This window comes from Maylandia zebra, linkage group LG7 (genome assembly GCF_041146795.1).
Source record: "Maylandia zebra isolate NMK-2024a linkage group LG7, Mzebra_GT3a, whole genome shotgun sequence".
NCBI classification, from domain to species: domain Eukaryota; kingdom Metazoa; phylum Chordata; class Actinopteri; order Cichliformes; family Cichlidae; genus Maylandia; species Maylandia zebra.
The window spans coordinates 47658128-47674074 of record NC_135173.1 but is presented as its reverse complement, the minus strand read 5'-3'; the positions used below and the strand labels follow the sequence as shown (position 1 = coordinate 47674074).

Genomic DNA, 15947 nt, shown 5'->3' with positions numbered 1-15947 from the left:
TCAACTCACTTATGCTCTTCTGATGGTTTCTGGACAACAATAAGGGTCCACAGCACACACTTAAAGACATAATTCTTTGCCCTAATAAATATAAAGTAGTAATTTGGGGTTAAATGCAACTGAAAAATATATCATATATATAATAAACAAAGGAAAACATGCTTGGTGTAAACTGAATGTCCGCCAATCACATAAAATTAATTTGTCCAGAGTCAGTTAAATGTAACAGTTTACACTGTACTTATGTAACAAGATTACATTGGAAAATTTACAAGTAATCAGATTACTTAGAGTCAGTATTTTGGGATTTTTTTTTTTTTAGAAAAGACAAATAATCTATAATCTGGCTATCAGCCTGTTCTTATAGAGTCAACGCCTTTAGGTCTTGTCACTGTTTTGCCTTATAAAAGGAGGTCTAATGAGACGTGTTTTAAGTTTTACATGAGGGACTTGCTCTACATTTAAATAATTAATAATTAATCTCTATAAAAAGTTTATACTTCTTGAACATTTAGATTAGGATCTATCATAAGGTGTGGTTAGCTTTAAGCATAACTTGGTGGCCTGTAAAGGATTTGTAATATTTGAAAGATTATCTAAGACACAGAGGTGTTTTCAGAAACATTTTTAATGTTGAGTTTCTACTTTCATGTTCTCCTAAATTTCCCTGCATGGAGGTCAGACCAGCAGTGAATGAGAAGAGCAGAAGCTTCAGGGTCTTTAAGGGCCAATGATATCCATCTATAAACAGGATGTTAAGTTCACCACTTTGCTTACAATGTGCCCCTAACCTTTGACCCTTCTCTGGGTGGTTGCAGTGACAACTACAGGGATGCCATATGTCTGCAGGTATTCATGTCCTCTGGCCTTCTGTGTTACTTTGAATTTAGAAGAGGCAGGGGAACGCTAAGACCCCTTTGATCAATATTTCGAGGGAAAATATTTATCAGAATTTTTTCAGACTCTCTTCTTTTCTGTCTTTTGTCTTTATTGCTTCTTTAGACGTGTGACTCCCTCTTCATGTAGTTCAAGCTACTGCTGGGGGGCATCTATTTACTGCCAAAGCAAATCAACTGCAGAGCCAAAGCCACACTGAACATCTCCAAACTGGGCCTTTCTGAAAGATGCATGTGGGGTTCACGCACACACACACACACACAAAATAACATTATACAACAGAGAATCACACTTCTTTTTATGTGCACAAAAGCTTTTTATGGCATATTTACAACCCTGAAATGTAATTGTGTTTCTGTGGGGATGACATAGCTGAAAAAAAGGAGAACAAGGAAACAGCCAAGCATCTCTAACTACAGCCACCTGCCAATCTACTAGCACTTACTCTGAATGTTATTTCATACACACACACACACACACACTCATGTATCCACTATTAATTACAGCCTAAAATACATAAAAGACATACAAGTTTAAACATTTATAAACACATAAATCCTGATATATGTAACGTGTATGGATATGAGCTCATACATACAAATGCTCACCTGCAGATATGCACAGAATCACAGCCCCACACTACTCACCATGATTTCATCCTGAAGTGCAAAAGCCACAGAGAGAAGGAGGAAGGGACGAAAGAGAGCAAAGAAGAAAACACTCAGAGGAAACTCAAGGCAACAAAATGACAGATACTAAAACATATAGAGCTGATAAGAAGAAGAAGAAGAAAAAGAGAGTAAAATAAAAATATGCTAAAAGTAGAAGAAGAATGCACAGGAAGCGCTTCAAAACACTTTAAAAAAGCAACGTCATCCAAAAGCTGTTACCGAACCATAAATATGTAGCCATTACACTTAAATATTCAGTTACTGTACTGTGTTGTTTTTTTTTATTAGAAGGCTTTCTATTGGGTGGAAAGGTAATAACTGTTGTTGTCTTTAAAGCTTTAAACCGCAGGAGCTATCATGGTTTTTCACCAAAAGGACAAGCTGTTTCATGACCACACAAGTGTTGTCCATTATTGTGTAACGTGTACAAGAGCAGCACAGGGTTGTGGCATTGTATAACTAATGGGCTGTTGCCCACTGTAACCATAGACCGTATAGCCGTGCAACATTTACCATGAGCGAAAACACAAGAGCTGAGTGCTAACAGAGCTAAGCCTTAGGGTAAAACTTTATAAAGTTCATCTGGCACGTTGCTTGCCAACAGACAAAACATATTTGGAGGAGTGGAATCATCGTGTTACAGCAGCTGAAAGAGGCCTGGAGTGAACAGCACAGCTCTGCAAGAGTACAGACAGCGTGCCTGCCTGTTAGTGATCGGAGTACCTGATTGCCGGCTGCTTTCTTCTTGCTCATCTGGTTGATCCTCTGCTGGGCACTGCACAACAAAACATGCGATACTGTACTTTGACCTTAAGTAGTAAAGACTTTCCACTGTAGCGGCAGCAGATTTCTAAACTTACTTGGCAAATCCGATGAAGTCCTCATGGTTAGTGTTCATATAGGACAGCTCAATATCTATCAACAGCAACACCTGAACAGAGAGAGTAAAACAGTCAGTTTTATACTTATATATCATATTTTGGAGCCCTGGTCCCCAGCTTTCATTTTGTAATTCAGCCGCACTCAATGAATTAAATCTGAGGTACTTTCTATGTATCATTGAATCTGAATAATCTTTATTATCACTATACACACAGAGCAACGCAACATCATTTCTTGTAGTTTGTCTCTTTTAACTTCTTAAACTTCTTTCTCGTAACAGTGTGTGTGTGTGTGTGTGTGTGTGTGTGTGTGTGTGTGTGTGTGTGTGTGTGTGTGTGTGTGTGTGTGTGTGCATTTACACGGAAATGTTTGGAAAGGTCATAGTGTTCAGTGAAAATTATAGGGGAACGAGGCAGCACAGAGGTTACACTGTCACCTCACAGCATGAAGTTCCTGATTCAAAACCCAGATGGGAAGTTTCCATGTTCTTCCTGTTCCTACATGGGCTTCATTAGAGTGCTCTGGCTAGGTCAACTCACTCAAAAGCCACTGCATTAGGTACACCCTTTCATTTAATTCAGTCATGGTCAAGACCTATTCACGTTCAAAATGAGCATCAGAATAAGAAAGAAAGGTGATTGAAGTTATTCTGAATCTGGCATGGTTGTTGCCAGATGGGCCGGTCTGAGTATTTCAAAAACTGCTGATCTGCTGGGATTTTCCCACACAACCATCTCTAGGGTTTTATGGAGAATGGTTCAAAAAAAGAGAAAATGAGCAGCAGTTCTCTGGCTAAAAATGCCTTGCTGGTTCTCGAGGTCAGAGGATAATGGTCAAACTGCTTCAAGCTGATAGGAAAGCAACCGAGGTATGCAGAAGAGCATCTCTTAATGCACAACATATCAAACCTTGAAGCAGATGGGCTTCAGCAGTAGACCACATCGGCTGCCACTGATCATTATATATACATCATAGAATCTATGAGCGCTGTTGGTGACTATGTCGATCCCTTTATGACCACAGAGCACAGAGCAGGGATTATGGATATGCAGCTGACAAACCTGCAGCATCTGTGTAATACTATCATATCAAAATGGACCAAAATCTCAGAAGAGTGTTTCCAGCATGTTAGTAAATCTCTGCTACACACAATAAAGGCAGTTCTGATGGAAAACTGGGTCTAGAACAGTACGAGCAAGGTGCAACTAATAAAGTGGCCGGTGGGTGTATATTGGGCGTATGTGACTTAGGTAAAGTGTTTAGATTAAAGCGCTGTATGAATTCATGGTTAAATGTGACTTGTAGTCTTAAGCACTGTGATTGGTCAATAAGTAAAATTAAACTGATATACTTTAAGAAAAACTATTTCAGCAGGAAGTGAGTAAGAACAAACTGTTAAAAGCCCCTGCTTCTTTGCAGAAATACTTTCTACATTACAAATTATTATATTCTCCATAAAAAATGAATATGAAATAAGATTAAAGCACTAAATAGGAGCAGCTTGTAACTGAAAATGGTTTGCAGACATGGAAATTTTGAGATAATGGACCACTAGTTGGAAACAGACCAGTAAAAAGATCTCACAGCTGCCTTCATGAAAGCAAAATATCACAACTTTAAGAGACAACAAAGCACTTTCCTTCCTAAGACATCATGATGCGGTTATTATATAGAACAATGACAAATTCCAGCACGCACCAGGATGCACACTGATTTAAACCAGGACAAAACAATTCATTCATATCATTGTTTTACACAAACGTACCACACCATCACAACCACCCCCCCCCTCCCCCCACACACACACACACACACACTTTACACCGTACACACTGTTTGTCTGCTTTACCTGTCCTTTAGTGCGGCTTTCTCTGTCTCTGATGTGCTGAGTGACAATTCTCTCCATCTCCTCCCTCAGCATGGGGTACTGAGCCAGCTGTGAGCACAGAAAACGGTAGGTAAGTAGCCCAAAAAAACAAACACAGATCCCAACACATGCACACACTGTCACACGTCAATGTACAAGATTCAGTAAACAAATTAAAAAAAAAAAAATCTCACAGAACCACAGCACACAGTTCCACAACACAACAAAATACAGAAACACAATTAAACACGGTATGTTTGAGGGGGTCTGGGTTTATCGCAGACTCAGCTCTAGTCACTGCTCACCCTGAGTGGGTGTTGACTTGTGTTAGATTAAATAATACGTGCCAAATGTGTATTCGTTCCCACCGTGTAACAAATGCAAGAGAATAGAGCAAAGTCTGTGATTTTTCTTCTTTTTCACCACAAACACAGAATAAACAATGTTCCTGGCAGAAAAAGCTTTCTTTTTCCCAGCACACTGTGGGTCTTTTTCCATGAGCTCATTGCAAAACCCACGAACGCAGACGCTGGTGGGTCTCCAATGCGACACAAACACATTTGGAGAAGTGTGAGGAAAGAGAGAAAAGCAAAGAAAATCAAATAATCGCAGCACGAGAAAGAAAGGCTTTCGTGCAAGTTACAGTGCATCTTTGGGTTAGTGAGTAGGTACCGATTGGCCTCTTTCGTTGTTTGGGAGCTTATTTAGTGCCTTCCAGGTCTGATCCACTGACAGAGCAGATGACACCGATAAAGAAGAAACATTTTAAATAATTTCTGCCAGTATTTGAATTAAATAAGTGACTTTTTCAGGTCCTACTGCCAATAATAATGAGGCTTTTCAACATCATACAGCATACACTGCTGTTTTAGAGGACCGAGGGTGCATATCTGAAGCATATCTCCCAATCAGAATGTTGATTTTATTTAGAAGGCACACACAACTAACAACGGCATCACTGTGCCGTTACGAATGGAGACTGTTTTGACGAGAAGCATTTCATGCGAAAAGTTACGTGCGCCATATGGAAGCAGATAATTTATGCAGGTAGAAAGATGCAACGCAACTTGACGACAGATACGATCTGTCAAAATCTGCTGCTGCGGTCAGTGACTTCAGAACTGACACTGAAAAAAAAAAAACAGTGGAGAGAAGAGATTCAGGCTGGCATGCAATGCAAAGAAGCAGGGAAAGGGTGGAGGGTGGAGGGTGGGGGACGGGGAGGTGTGGGAAGACTTCAAACTGACCCCCTTTGTGGATTTTCCCAAACACTGGGTATTATGTTACAGTATCTTTTTGATACAGTGAAATAACTGCAAAAGCGTGACAGTGAAGAGAAATCCAAAGGAGGCGGCACTGCTACTCTGTGCTGGTCAGTCACTTAGCGAGGAAGCAGCCATTCAAAGGTTTGTGCAGGACGACGGGACGGAGAGGACGAAAGAGAAATGAAAGAAGAAATAAAGAGACGCTCGAATCACGTCAGTTAGTCAATGAGTGGAAGTACACAACCAGTCACTCCGGTATACTGAACCACACTGACAGAGACAGAAAAGGTGTGATTTTAATCCGGTTAAATCAAACGGTTTTTAGACATCATGAAATATACTGAGGAAAAAAACCAAAAAGTTGTCTAACATGCGGTGTGCTTGGTTGTCAATATAAGGCCGGTTATAACCGACAAAAAAACCAAATGATAACCATAGTTTAGTTACAATAAAGGTTACGTGGTTACATAAGGAGCAAGGATAGACTGATAAGTGCTGATTAAAGTTTAGTGTGTTTCAAAACTTACATTCATTCATTCATTCTTTATTTATTGTGGGTCGGTTTACAAATACTGCTCAACATTTTATGTCACTTAAAAATGTCCTAATTTGGGGGGTTTTGTGTCTTTTTTTAATTAAAAAATGCTTTTTTTAATCAAAGACGTTGTAATTGTTGATTATGTTTATCACAGCTGATTACGGTGTAGTCAGTGGAGTCTCTGGAGCATCAGACTTGTGCACTACTCTCTTTACAGAGCAGCACAATGTGGCTCATGTGGTACCATTTAATTATGCAGCCTTTTGACGTCATTAGTATTGTACGAGCTCTGCATTGCCACATATGTTTGTACATGTTTCAATAAATCGCTGCACCTTTTTCCCATATAAAGATATAAGACTTTAGCACAGCAACGTAGCTTTTTATGCATAGTCTTCATATAACATTATTTAACATGTATAAAATATAGCATTGGCGCTATTTTAGCCAGTCATTGCATTAAAAAATGATTTTCTTCCTTATAACCAATAAATATAATATACAAGGTGTTTTTTGGATACAAATACTGTTTGTCTCTCATATATCTCTTCATATAAAGTATGGGTAAAAAAAAAACTCCAGCTATCAGTCTACCCTTACCTGTAAGATTAACAGAGATAACGAAAGTGGCTTTGTTCTCTTTAACATTTTACCTTTTGGCTACACTTCTGTATGGTGAAGGTGAGTTCACTCACTACCATATCTATACACTTCAGTGTGGGCTCCTTCAGCTTTTGGATCTGCTTTTTCACTATGGCTTCAAAAGCCAGGTCGGGGGTGAATAGCCCCGTCCTGTAGAGATAGGTAGGCAGTACGAGAGAGAGAAAGGAGCAGGAAAGAAATAAAAACGAAAGAAATAGGTGGGGAAAGAGGAAAATTAAAAGCATCGAATGAAGAGTTGTAAGTGGAGGTAGAAAGGAAATACAGTAAAAAGATGAGACCAATTTAAAAGAAAGCCGTGAGAACAGATGGTGAGGGAGAGGGGCAGTAAACAGATGAGGCAGGTGAAAATTGGAGATGAAGCAGGAGAACAGATTGAAGATGACAAAGACAAGAGGGGGGTGGGCGGGGGGGGGGGGGGGGGGGGGGGGGGGGGATAAACAGCACAGAAGGAAGAAAGTGCAAGTGAGACATTTGGTTTCCCCCTAAAGCCATCCTAAAACAGGACAGTGCTGGAGCCTCTCTCTATGAACAAAGAAGACGAGGAGGAGACTGAAAGAAATAGAAAGAGCTCCCAGCCTGCGTGACTCTGCCAGCCAAAAACTCCAAGCAACACACCACGAGACCGCAGCTGTGCACCCCAACCTCCAGCCAAAACAGCCTGATCTCCCCTGGTGTCGAACCCCTCTCCACCCAGCTCTCCTCTGACTTCCAGAGGGAGTCCGATCATGATATTTATCATCCCAGCGTTGTCGCGCTCTTGAACTTGCTTGGTTACAGCCGATCCGCGTGGATAAAGATTGCTGCTCTTTTCTTTGGCCCTGCTTTCTCTCATCTTTCGCTCAGAGTGCAGCCCCTGAGGCATGAAGTTAAGCAGTAATTGTCATGGCTCCCGTCAGCTGCAGGTGCACGGCTGCAATCTCACACACGAGAAAGTTCGGATACTGAGGTCATCCAATACGCCTGCCAGGTATTCGAAATGAAAGACAGGATTTTATGTGTATGTGTTTGTCTAGCTTGCACTAGAAAAGGTGGAAAGGGTGTTGCCCTCGTGATGTTACCCATCAGTTTACTCCGAGCATCACTGAATGCTCTGATAGCTTTCTAAGGCAGACGTATTCTGATGATCGCTCAGCGTCCCCACTCTGTTTCTTCAGCACAACCATCTACCACAGCCAATCTGTCCAGCCAAACCCTCCACGGTACTACAGTAAGGTAGGGCAGGCAGGCGTACAGCAGCCCACCCTGCCGCTCCAGGCGTCCCCTCGCTGTCCAACAGCAGCGAGGGCTGGAGGGAGTCAGGTGGTTAGAGTGAAAGGGAGCGAACAGCAGAGGGACTGAAGAGGTGGAAAGCAAGGAAAAAAGTGCTAGCTTTTATTTTTTTTACCTTCTTGGTACACTGCCTAACTGTATTGACTAGCTCAGAAATGACCATGTCCACACATTTGGTGCAAGGCTCTTTAATCTTCCCAATCTGCCTTTTCACAATGGTCTCAAAGGCCATGTCCGGGGTGAAGAGGCCAGTTCTGCCCGACACAGAGAGAAGCAGCCACAGGGCCGAAAGACGAGAGGAAGAGGAGGAGTTGGTGGAAAGAAAGAAAAGAGAAGGAATAAAGAGGGTTGGGTAGAGAGGAGAGTGTTAATTATAAAGATTTACCCTCCACTTCTGGCAAAAATTCAGCAAAAGACAAGAAAAGGCAAGGAACCGGGATGTGATCCTACACAGCAAATATTCAGTTATTGTTTTAGACCAAAGAGGCCGTCGTGTCACTCACATTAGTCATATACCTTTTATAATCAAGCATCACAGCAAGTATTTTACATACAGGGCTTAACAAATGTAATAAAGCACCTGTCATAAAAGCAAAGACTTTTTAAAAAATAGTTTCAAACTAAAAACAATTTAACTAAAAGAACTGTAACTTGTCATCTTGATAAAAATAATAATTTTCTTTACTATTTATTAGCTTTTTATAATAAAACAATCAATTTGAAAATTCAAGGATAACAACAATAATTTTACTATATAATTTCAATTAAAGAGCTTGTTTATATTGGTGGATTATACAGTAACCAGTACTGTTATTTAGGGCTGCTGTGGAATTAACCTTAAAGTTAGTGGTGGTTTAATAAAACTGTTAAGCAGTGTATGTGCAGTAATCCACATTTAAACAAATTGATTTTTTGTATTATCCTGTTTAGTCTACATGTTATCTTACTCTTTTTTTTATAAGTGTTTGTTGCACATAATTGTTGTGTTTTGCTCAGCTCTCCTTATTTTAAAACATACTCAAACCAGAAGCATGATTTTCTTACACCAAAATGTGAAGAGCAACTCTTTTTTATCTTGCTTTTACATCCTGGTAAACATCTATCTGGTATTTTAAAGACACATACATGAACGAAGTAGAAACCAGAAGGGATAGAAATCCGAAATATTTTGGCACTAATGGAAATATATTAAATATGATTTCTTTGCACAGCTCATTTATGTTTTATAAATATAAATATATATATATATATATATAAACCCACAAGTTTTGCCATATACCGTAGTTTGATTTTGACAAACAAAACTCTAAATCAAAGCTTAGCCGAATTTTTGGGGTGAAATAAAATAGACAGTAAACATGCACATCATCAGGAAGAGGGAACAAGAACATCCCAGAAATAAGGTACAGAGATGAAAAGCCCTTTTATCAGCATGAATGTGCAACCACATAAAAAACGAGGGTACCCAGCAGTCAGCAGCTGCGTCTGTTCCCAAACAACCCTGTGCTGAAGTATATTGTATAACCTTAGTGTGCAGCAGAGCCCTCAATTTGTGTTACTGCTGTCTTGGATTAGCAAGGAGGGTAGTTGCAGGTTAGATGTGACTGAGACAAAGAGATGGGAGGTGAAGCAGAGAAAGAAGAGAGGGAAGGGTGGAGGGTGAGCTGGAAGGCAGACGTGCCTGATGCCATGAATGTTCTTGATAGCGTAGCTGATTTCCTTGCGGAGTTCTTTCTCGTCAAACTCCATCTGAAAGGCAGACAGAGAAAGGAAGATGTTGTCAAACATGCACATGCAGACTTTGTATTCTCCCTAACTCAGCGCTCGCTTTCATGTCACTTTGTTGACTATTCCTGCAACATCTGTTTTTAATATATTTGTCCAAGTATCTCCATGATATTTACTGCGATGCCACATTCTCCCCTGCTTTTACTCAAAATTGAATATTTTCTCTGAAGCGTGCACCATAAGCAAATAAAACATAATGATGAATTGACTTCTAGCTACTCGCTGCGGCTTCTAATGTATCTGGCAGGCTTTGAGGGTTTTCTGTGTTTTGAGTAAGTTTTCTGGTTAGGAAGCAACCTGCTCTTTTTTTTTTTTTACCTCAGGGGAAACCAACACTGCATTTTTATTTATTTTTTTGCAACTTGGTCACAGACAGTAAGTTTTATATCCTCAAAGGGAGGGCGAGAGAGGACAGGGAAGAAAAGCGGGGAAGAGAAAGGACGGGCATATTGTGAGAGAAAATGAACCAGACCAGAGGGAGCAAGCAAAGACCTCGAGGATTAATACAAGGTGGAAGGCGGACAGAGAAGGCTTTAAAAGTGGATGGAAATGGTGATGGGGTGAGAGAAACAGTGTGAGAGGTAAGGTGGGAGACGTCCGGGCGAAGAAGCTCAGGCACTTCCTTTTGGCGAGGAAAGCAGGACAATGAAGGGGAGAAATGTCATGATTTAAAGAGACTGAGAGAAACTTGACTTTAGGACCTTTTTTCTGTCGACAGTGTCTAAAATACAGACACAGAGTTATTACAAAGACAGTTCATCCAAAAACGAACTAGACTGTTTTGGAGTGAGCTGTCCATGTTTGGAGATCCAACTAAGAGCCACTTGCTTTTTGTTACATAGAGGGTTTTTTTTAGCAATGCATCTTTTGATAAATCATGACCCAGTGAGGAGACCTACTTTTCTTTCCCCCTAACAAACTTAATTTGCCGAACAAATGAAATATGCAGCTGACTAACATTACTGCTAATCCAAAGTTATTTATTTGATTTACAGACTTGAGCCACTCTTCATTTGTTTAGATTTAGCTTACAAGGAGATAGACTTTCTTGTATTTTTTTAAAGTAGTCTTGAGTTTTCCAGGCTTTCTGAAGGTCTTCCACAGTTTTTCTTTGGCTGCTTTTTCAGTCCAGTCCTGACCCAGTCCCAGGGCCATTTTCAGAAGAATGTTTTTTGTTTGTTGAGCTGCTTAACACTGACCTATTCAAGCACACATAATTAGTTCCCATGTCTAAAAACTTGTCATATCTCAGCATTGTGTGCAGTGTGGCTTAAAAAAATATGAGGGAACTGGACAAGTGGAGTCTATCAGCTGATGAACAGAATCTAAAAGTCACATCCTTAAGAAATAGGGGGGGAAAAATCAAGTGAAGACATGACACAGGATGGCGAGGACCTACAGCCATCTCTAAAACACAGAAGAGACTCTGAACCTGCTGTAGTTGCATTTAAGCCATCAATTTGATTCTGGTCAAAACTGATCGAATTATAAATGCAGGAAAGTAAAGTCAGATTTTGATTGAGTGGCTAATTTTTCAGCATGACAATGATCCAAAACACACTGCCAATACAGTAAAAGCATACCTGGATAGAAAAACACACAATGAAACACTGTCAGCCATGGATTGGGCTCCCAGAGCCTGGACCATAACATTATTGAAGCAGTGTAGGATCAACATCCACAGAGCTTTTAATGTCCTTCAAGAAGCCTGAGTATGAATCCTGAATACTATAAGAAATTATAAGAACTCTTACCTTCATTTCCGATTGTTTTTAGATCATAAAGGTGATCATACCAAATATTGAATTTCTAATATGATCATTAGAATTGGAGAAATTCCCTTGTTTTGCCTTATATACTGTATTTCTATGTATGTTTGCCCATGTTTTAAAACAAAGCCCTGAACCTATTTCCCATTTTCCTAGCATCACACACACACAAAAAGAGGTGCGGCTCAAGACTTTTGAACAGCACTGGATTTACACTGTACAATAACAAGTACAATATAATCGAAAGGTTTCTAAGACACCAAACTGCCATATAAACCCTTCGCATAACTTCCTGACATCTCAAAACCGACACACACCTTGACCAGTTCAAAGGGGAAGCGTTCATGGAAGATGCGATTGATCCTGGCACCACCCGACAGCTCGGCCGTGTCGATCTGGTCCCCAGAGCCCTCTATGCATTTTTCAAAATCCACCGAGAACTGCTGCACCATCCTACAGGAAAAGGTGCAGATGTTAACATTTCTGTGTGTGTGTGTGTGTGTGTGTGTGTGTGTGTGTGTGTGTGTGTGTGTGTGTGTGTGTGTGTGTGTGTGTGTGTGTGTGTGTGCGCTTTGTCTCACTGCAGGAGAGCCTTGGTTTTGCGAGACGGATCATCAGGTCTGAAGTTCTTGTACTCTTCCACCTCCTTTTCGATGGACAGAAGCTGACTCTGCAGCTTGGCCCGCAGATTCGGCAGGGTGTCCCGGATGTGGTTGGTCAGTTGCTGTGCAGGTCAAAGGTCAGAATATCAGAATAAGGTCACTAGAAAACTGAAATAGTGTTTTGGGAATACATAGGAATGGGCTCACTACATTCACATGTTTACACACCTGATTGAGGACTTTCTGGAGGTAGGGAGTTCCCATGCGGTCAGCCAGGTGTCTGTATGCCGGGTGGGAGAGAAAGAACTTCCTCTCGGCAGCCATTGCAGCATTAATGTCCTTCTTTCCATCTATGTCCTTCTGGCTTCTATTCACCACACCAATGTAACCTGGACAAGCAGACAGAGAGCTCCACACTCACAGTAAACCCTAAAACACTGACAGATTTAGAGAAAACCATCCAACTCCTTTGATCGTTTCCTGACAGACTTGAAACGGGTATTGTAATTTGTCTGGAAGATAATACAGACTTGTGTTAGAGCAACACTGAACTTTTCTGGGTTTTTATTTTCTACCCATGTCCTCAGGTCTGAACAGCCCCTCCAAGGACCCAACTGTTTCACATGTGTTTAATAATGTTAAACCACATTTTAAGAGACCTCAGACCTCAACTTAAAAGAATATAGACAGGAGAAGAGAAAAGGGGGAAGAGGGATTTGCATAAAACCAGAAAGAGAGAAAGAATTCCTGGATGCGTTTCTTCTTTTAAGGCGTAGAGAGACAAAAAAAAAAAAAGAAGTGCGGCGAAATAACCAGGAGAGGTTAGGTCAAAAGGATCCTGTTTCACCTCCAGTTAAGCTTCCTCATGCATCACTCAGTTAAAAGCTGTTTCATGCTCTATAACTAAGGCAACTGGGAGCCAGCAGCCTTGTAAATGTGCATATCCACAGCGTTAGAGAGACGGGGAGAAAAAGAAGGGAGAGGGGGGAAAAGTATAGAAAAAACAAAGGAAATGGAAAATATTCCAAAGCACATGCCTGGGTTTTAACCAAGTGCAAATGGAAAAGAAAAGCACCACATCAGCACATTGCAATAAAGGGCAGCTCACAAATTACATGCGAGTTATTTTCCAAGACAGTGTTTTTGCTTTTTTCTCTTTGCCCCTTCCCCTGCTTTTCCTTCCAGCTCTTCCTCTCTTTCACCCCTTTGTCTGTCTTTTGATTTCTTACACGCTCTCCCACATCCTTTGGCCCTGTTTCTGTTCTTCGTTGCAGATGTTGGAAGCACTGAAAAGCTCTGAGTTACCACAAGGGGGAAACAGTGCGTCGTTGCGACCGACCTGAAGGAGACAGAAAAGGTGCTACTTTTTGTGTGAGCGTGCTGTCGAGGTATTACGCACCTCTCCTGAGTGGAAGCAGCTTATTCTCCAAGATGTCTTTAGCATCGGTCCCCTCATCCATCAGGTCCAGCTTGGTGATCACACCGATGGTCCTTAAACCTGACCCAGTCACGCAAATTTACCAACAGTATTTCATTATGTGCATCTGTATAAAAATAACTAGGATGATACAAAGAGCAATTATAAATGAAACATCATTTCAAAGACTTATAAAACTCCTATTAGCTTCTTTACATGTGTGTAAACTCACCCTGAGGGTCGACCTCTTTGGCAATCTTTAAAGCGTCGGAGTTGGCCAGGTCAGAGTTGGCCGGGGAGACGGCCAGCATCAGACAGTTCTCCTTGGTGACAAACTGCATTAACATGTCTCTTATCTGAAATTCAATGTCAGCAGGCTGGTCACCCACCGGCACCTTGGTCATCCCCGGCAGGTCCACAAGTGTCAGGTTCAGCACTGTGAGGGTAAAAAAGAAAAGAAAGAAGAGAAAACACAAAGCCAATTCAAAACTAAACTTATTGATGCTCTACACACAGATTAAATCTTCAGTGTGTGTGGAATAAAACTGCGTCAGCCTCACCGTGCGGAGAGTAAACACGCAGGTTGATGGGCACAGGGGAGATTCCCTTGTTGGCTCCAGTCGCGCGATCCGTCTCCGCCTCGATCTCCTGCCGGACCTCATCAAAATCTATAAACTTTTTACCCTTACAGTGCAGGAACTCGGCGAATTCTGGAAGAAACGGCAAAAAAGTGAGACACAAATGAAAGTAATGTGACAGAATATCAGAAGATCCGGTGAGGTGAACAGCAAAGACGGTAAACAGAGAGTTGAATCAAACCCTTTTAACATGATTTTTGTTCATGGGAAATTAAAGGTTTTGAATGTCGATCATAGTGAACGACGCTCAGCTGCAAAGTGATGTGTCCTTGGATGAGACTTAAGACAGATAAAAACTGTTAGATAACTCAGTTAGAGCTTGATTCATGAAGTAACGGTTGCTGCGACCACGTATTGATTTTAGATTAACGCAAAGTAATTTATGATTCGCACCATGACTACGCTGTGAGAAAACACTCTCTGCTAGATCCTGAATCAATGTAACAACGTGTAACTATGGTAACGGGAGGATGATGTCATCGCAAGTCTATAGAGAGAATGGCAAATGTGCACGGATGGTTTTCCTCTGAGGATAGGGGGACTTATTAGACTCCAGGAGGAGCCAGGGTTGGGTGGGTGATGGGAGAGTGGGTTAAAAGCTGTCTACTTTCCCAAGTGTTGTGTCTTTCCAGGAAGGCTCAGCAACAAATAATAAAATGACAGGGGATGTTATAACAGCTACATTTCAAACAAATAAAAATAAATAAATAAAGGCCAAGAACGTGATGAGAGGAGACGGAAGGTTTGGCCAAGAATGAAGCTCCTGTGTCTGAAGAGAATGAAGAGGGATGTGGATGTGGCAGCCTTTGGAATAGAAGTAAAATATTAAAGGCAGCTGGACTCTCTGTTGACACAAAGATGTTAAATGTAAATCTGTGAAGTGAACTAAGATGCAGTTCATTCAACTACATGCTGACTTTAGGAAATCGAGACGCACTTAAAAGGACAGAAGTAAGTGAAAACCTTCCTTTTAGTCTTAAATGAAATAGACTGTGCCAGATGACAGACTTTGACACATTTGTAAAATACTTGTCTTTTCTTGTTTTTATGACAGGTCGTGTAATAAATTCATTAAACACTGTATTATGTTTATACCTTTTACTTATTTCAAAGCATTAGACACAAGAAAACTAGTGCAATCACCGTTACAGTAGCTCTCCGGCTTTTTCAGCGTCACTGGTTAATAAGAATAAACAGACTCAAATCAGCCATCTTTACCACATGTATTCAGAGTGATGCACAGTTCCCAATAAAATGTCAAGACAGATTTCAAGATGTCAAGATTTCTGTACAAATAGAACAGCTGTCTGATCAGCTGTAGATATCAAATATGATTAGCCAGTCAGTGAAGCAGTCAAGATAAACCATTATGCAATTTCAAAGGAATTTGGTGAGCTTTACCGGTGGGCGAGTTCATCAGCTGCAGGACCAGAGGACGGCGGGTCACAATGCCAGAGCCACGGGGAAGAAAATCCCTGCAACACAACAGATGGATGGCAGAGATGATGGTCAGTGAAAACAACCACAATGCTGCAGGGCTACAATAACAAAGTACAGTTACTGTGCCATCCTCATAATTTACTCCAAATATAAAAAGCAAACAAATCCATTCAGAAAAATGAAAGGTTGTGTCATCAATGATGTGACAGCAGCAGGAGAAAAGAACAGAGAAGAGTCAGTG

General features: G+C 40.9%; 1 protein-coding gene across 14 annotated transcripts in view; it reads right to left on the bottom strand.

The window, feature by feature from the left end:
- dnm1a (dynamin 1a) overlaps window positions 1-15947 on the bottom strand; it is a 49671-nt gene that overhangs the window by 22174 nt on the left and 11550 nt on the right. For 10 of the 14 annotated variants that reach the window (XM_012917127.4, XM_012917128.3, XM_012917119.4 and 7 more), the window contains exons 2-14: window positions 15668-15741; window positions 14189-14338; window positions 13861-14064; window positions 13611-13709; window positions 12440-12600; window positions 12191-12333; window positions 11927-12062; window positions 9734-9801; window positions 8168-8306; window positions 4300-4386; window positions 2429-2499; window positions 2292-2343; window positions 1545-1556 (exon numbers count right to left, since the gene is read on the bottom strand). In XM_012917127.4, the coding sequence (XP_012772581.1) occupies window positions 1545-1556; window positions 2292-2343; window positions 2429-2499; window positions 4300-4386; window positions 8168-8306; window positions 9734-9801; window positions 11927-12062; window positions 12191-12333; window positions 12440-12600; window positions 13611-13709; window positions 13861-14064; window positions 14189-14338; window positions 15668-15741 (1396 nt within the window). Of the gene's footprint in view, window positions 1-1544; window positions 1557-2291; window positions 2344-2428; window positions 2500-4299; window positions 4387-6773; window positions 6913-8167; window positions 8307-9733; window positions 9802-11926; window positions 12063-12190; window positions 12334-12439; window positions 12601-13610; window positions 13710-13860; window positions 14065-14188; window positions 14339-15667; window positions 15742-15947 lie in introns of all 14 variants that reach the window. The other 4 variants (XM_076886531.1, XM_076886535.1, XM_012917132.4 and 1 more) reach the window with 1 other exon arrangement.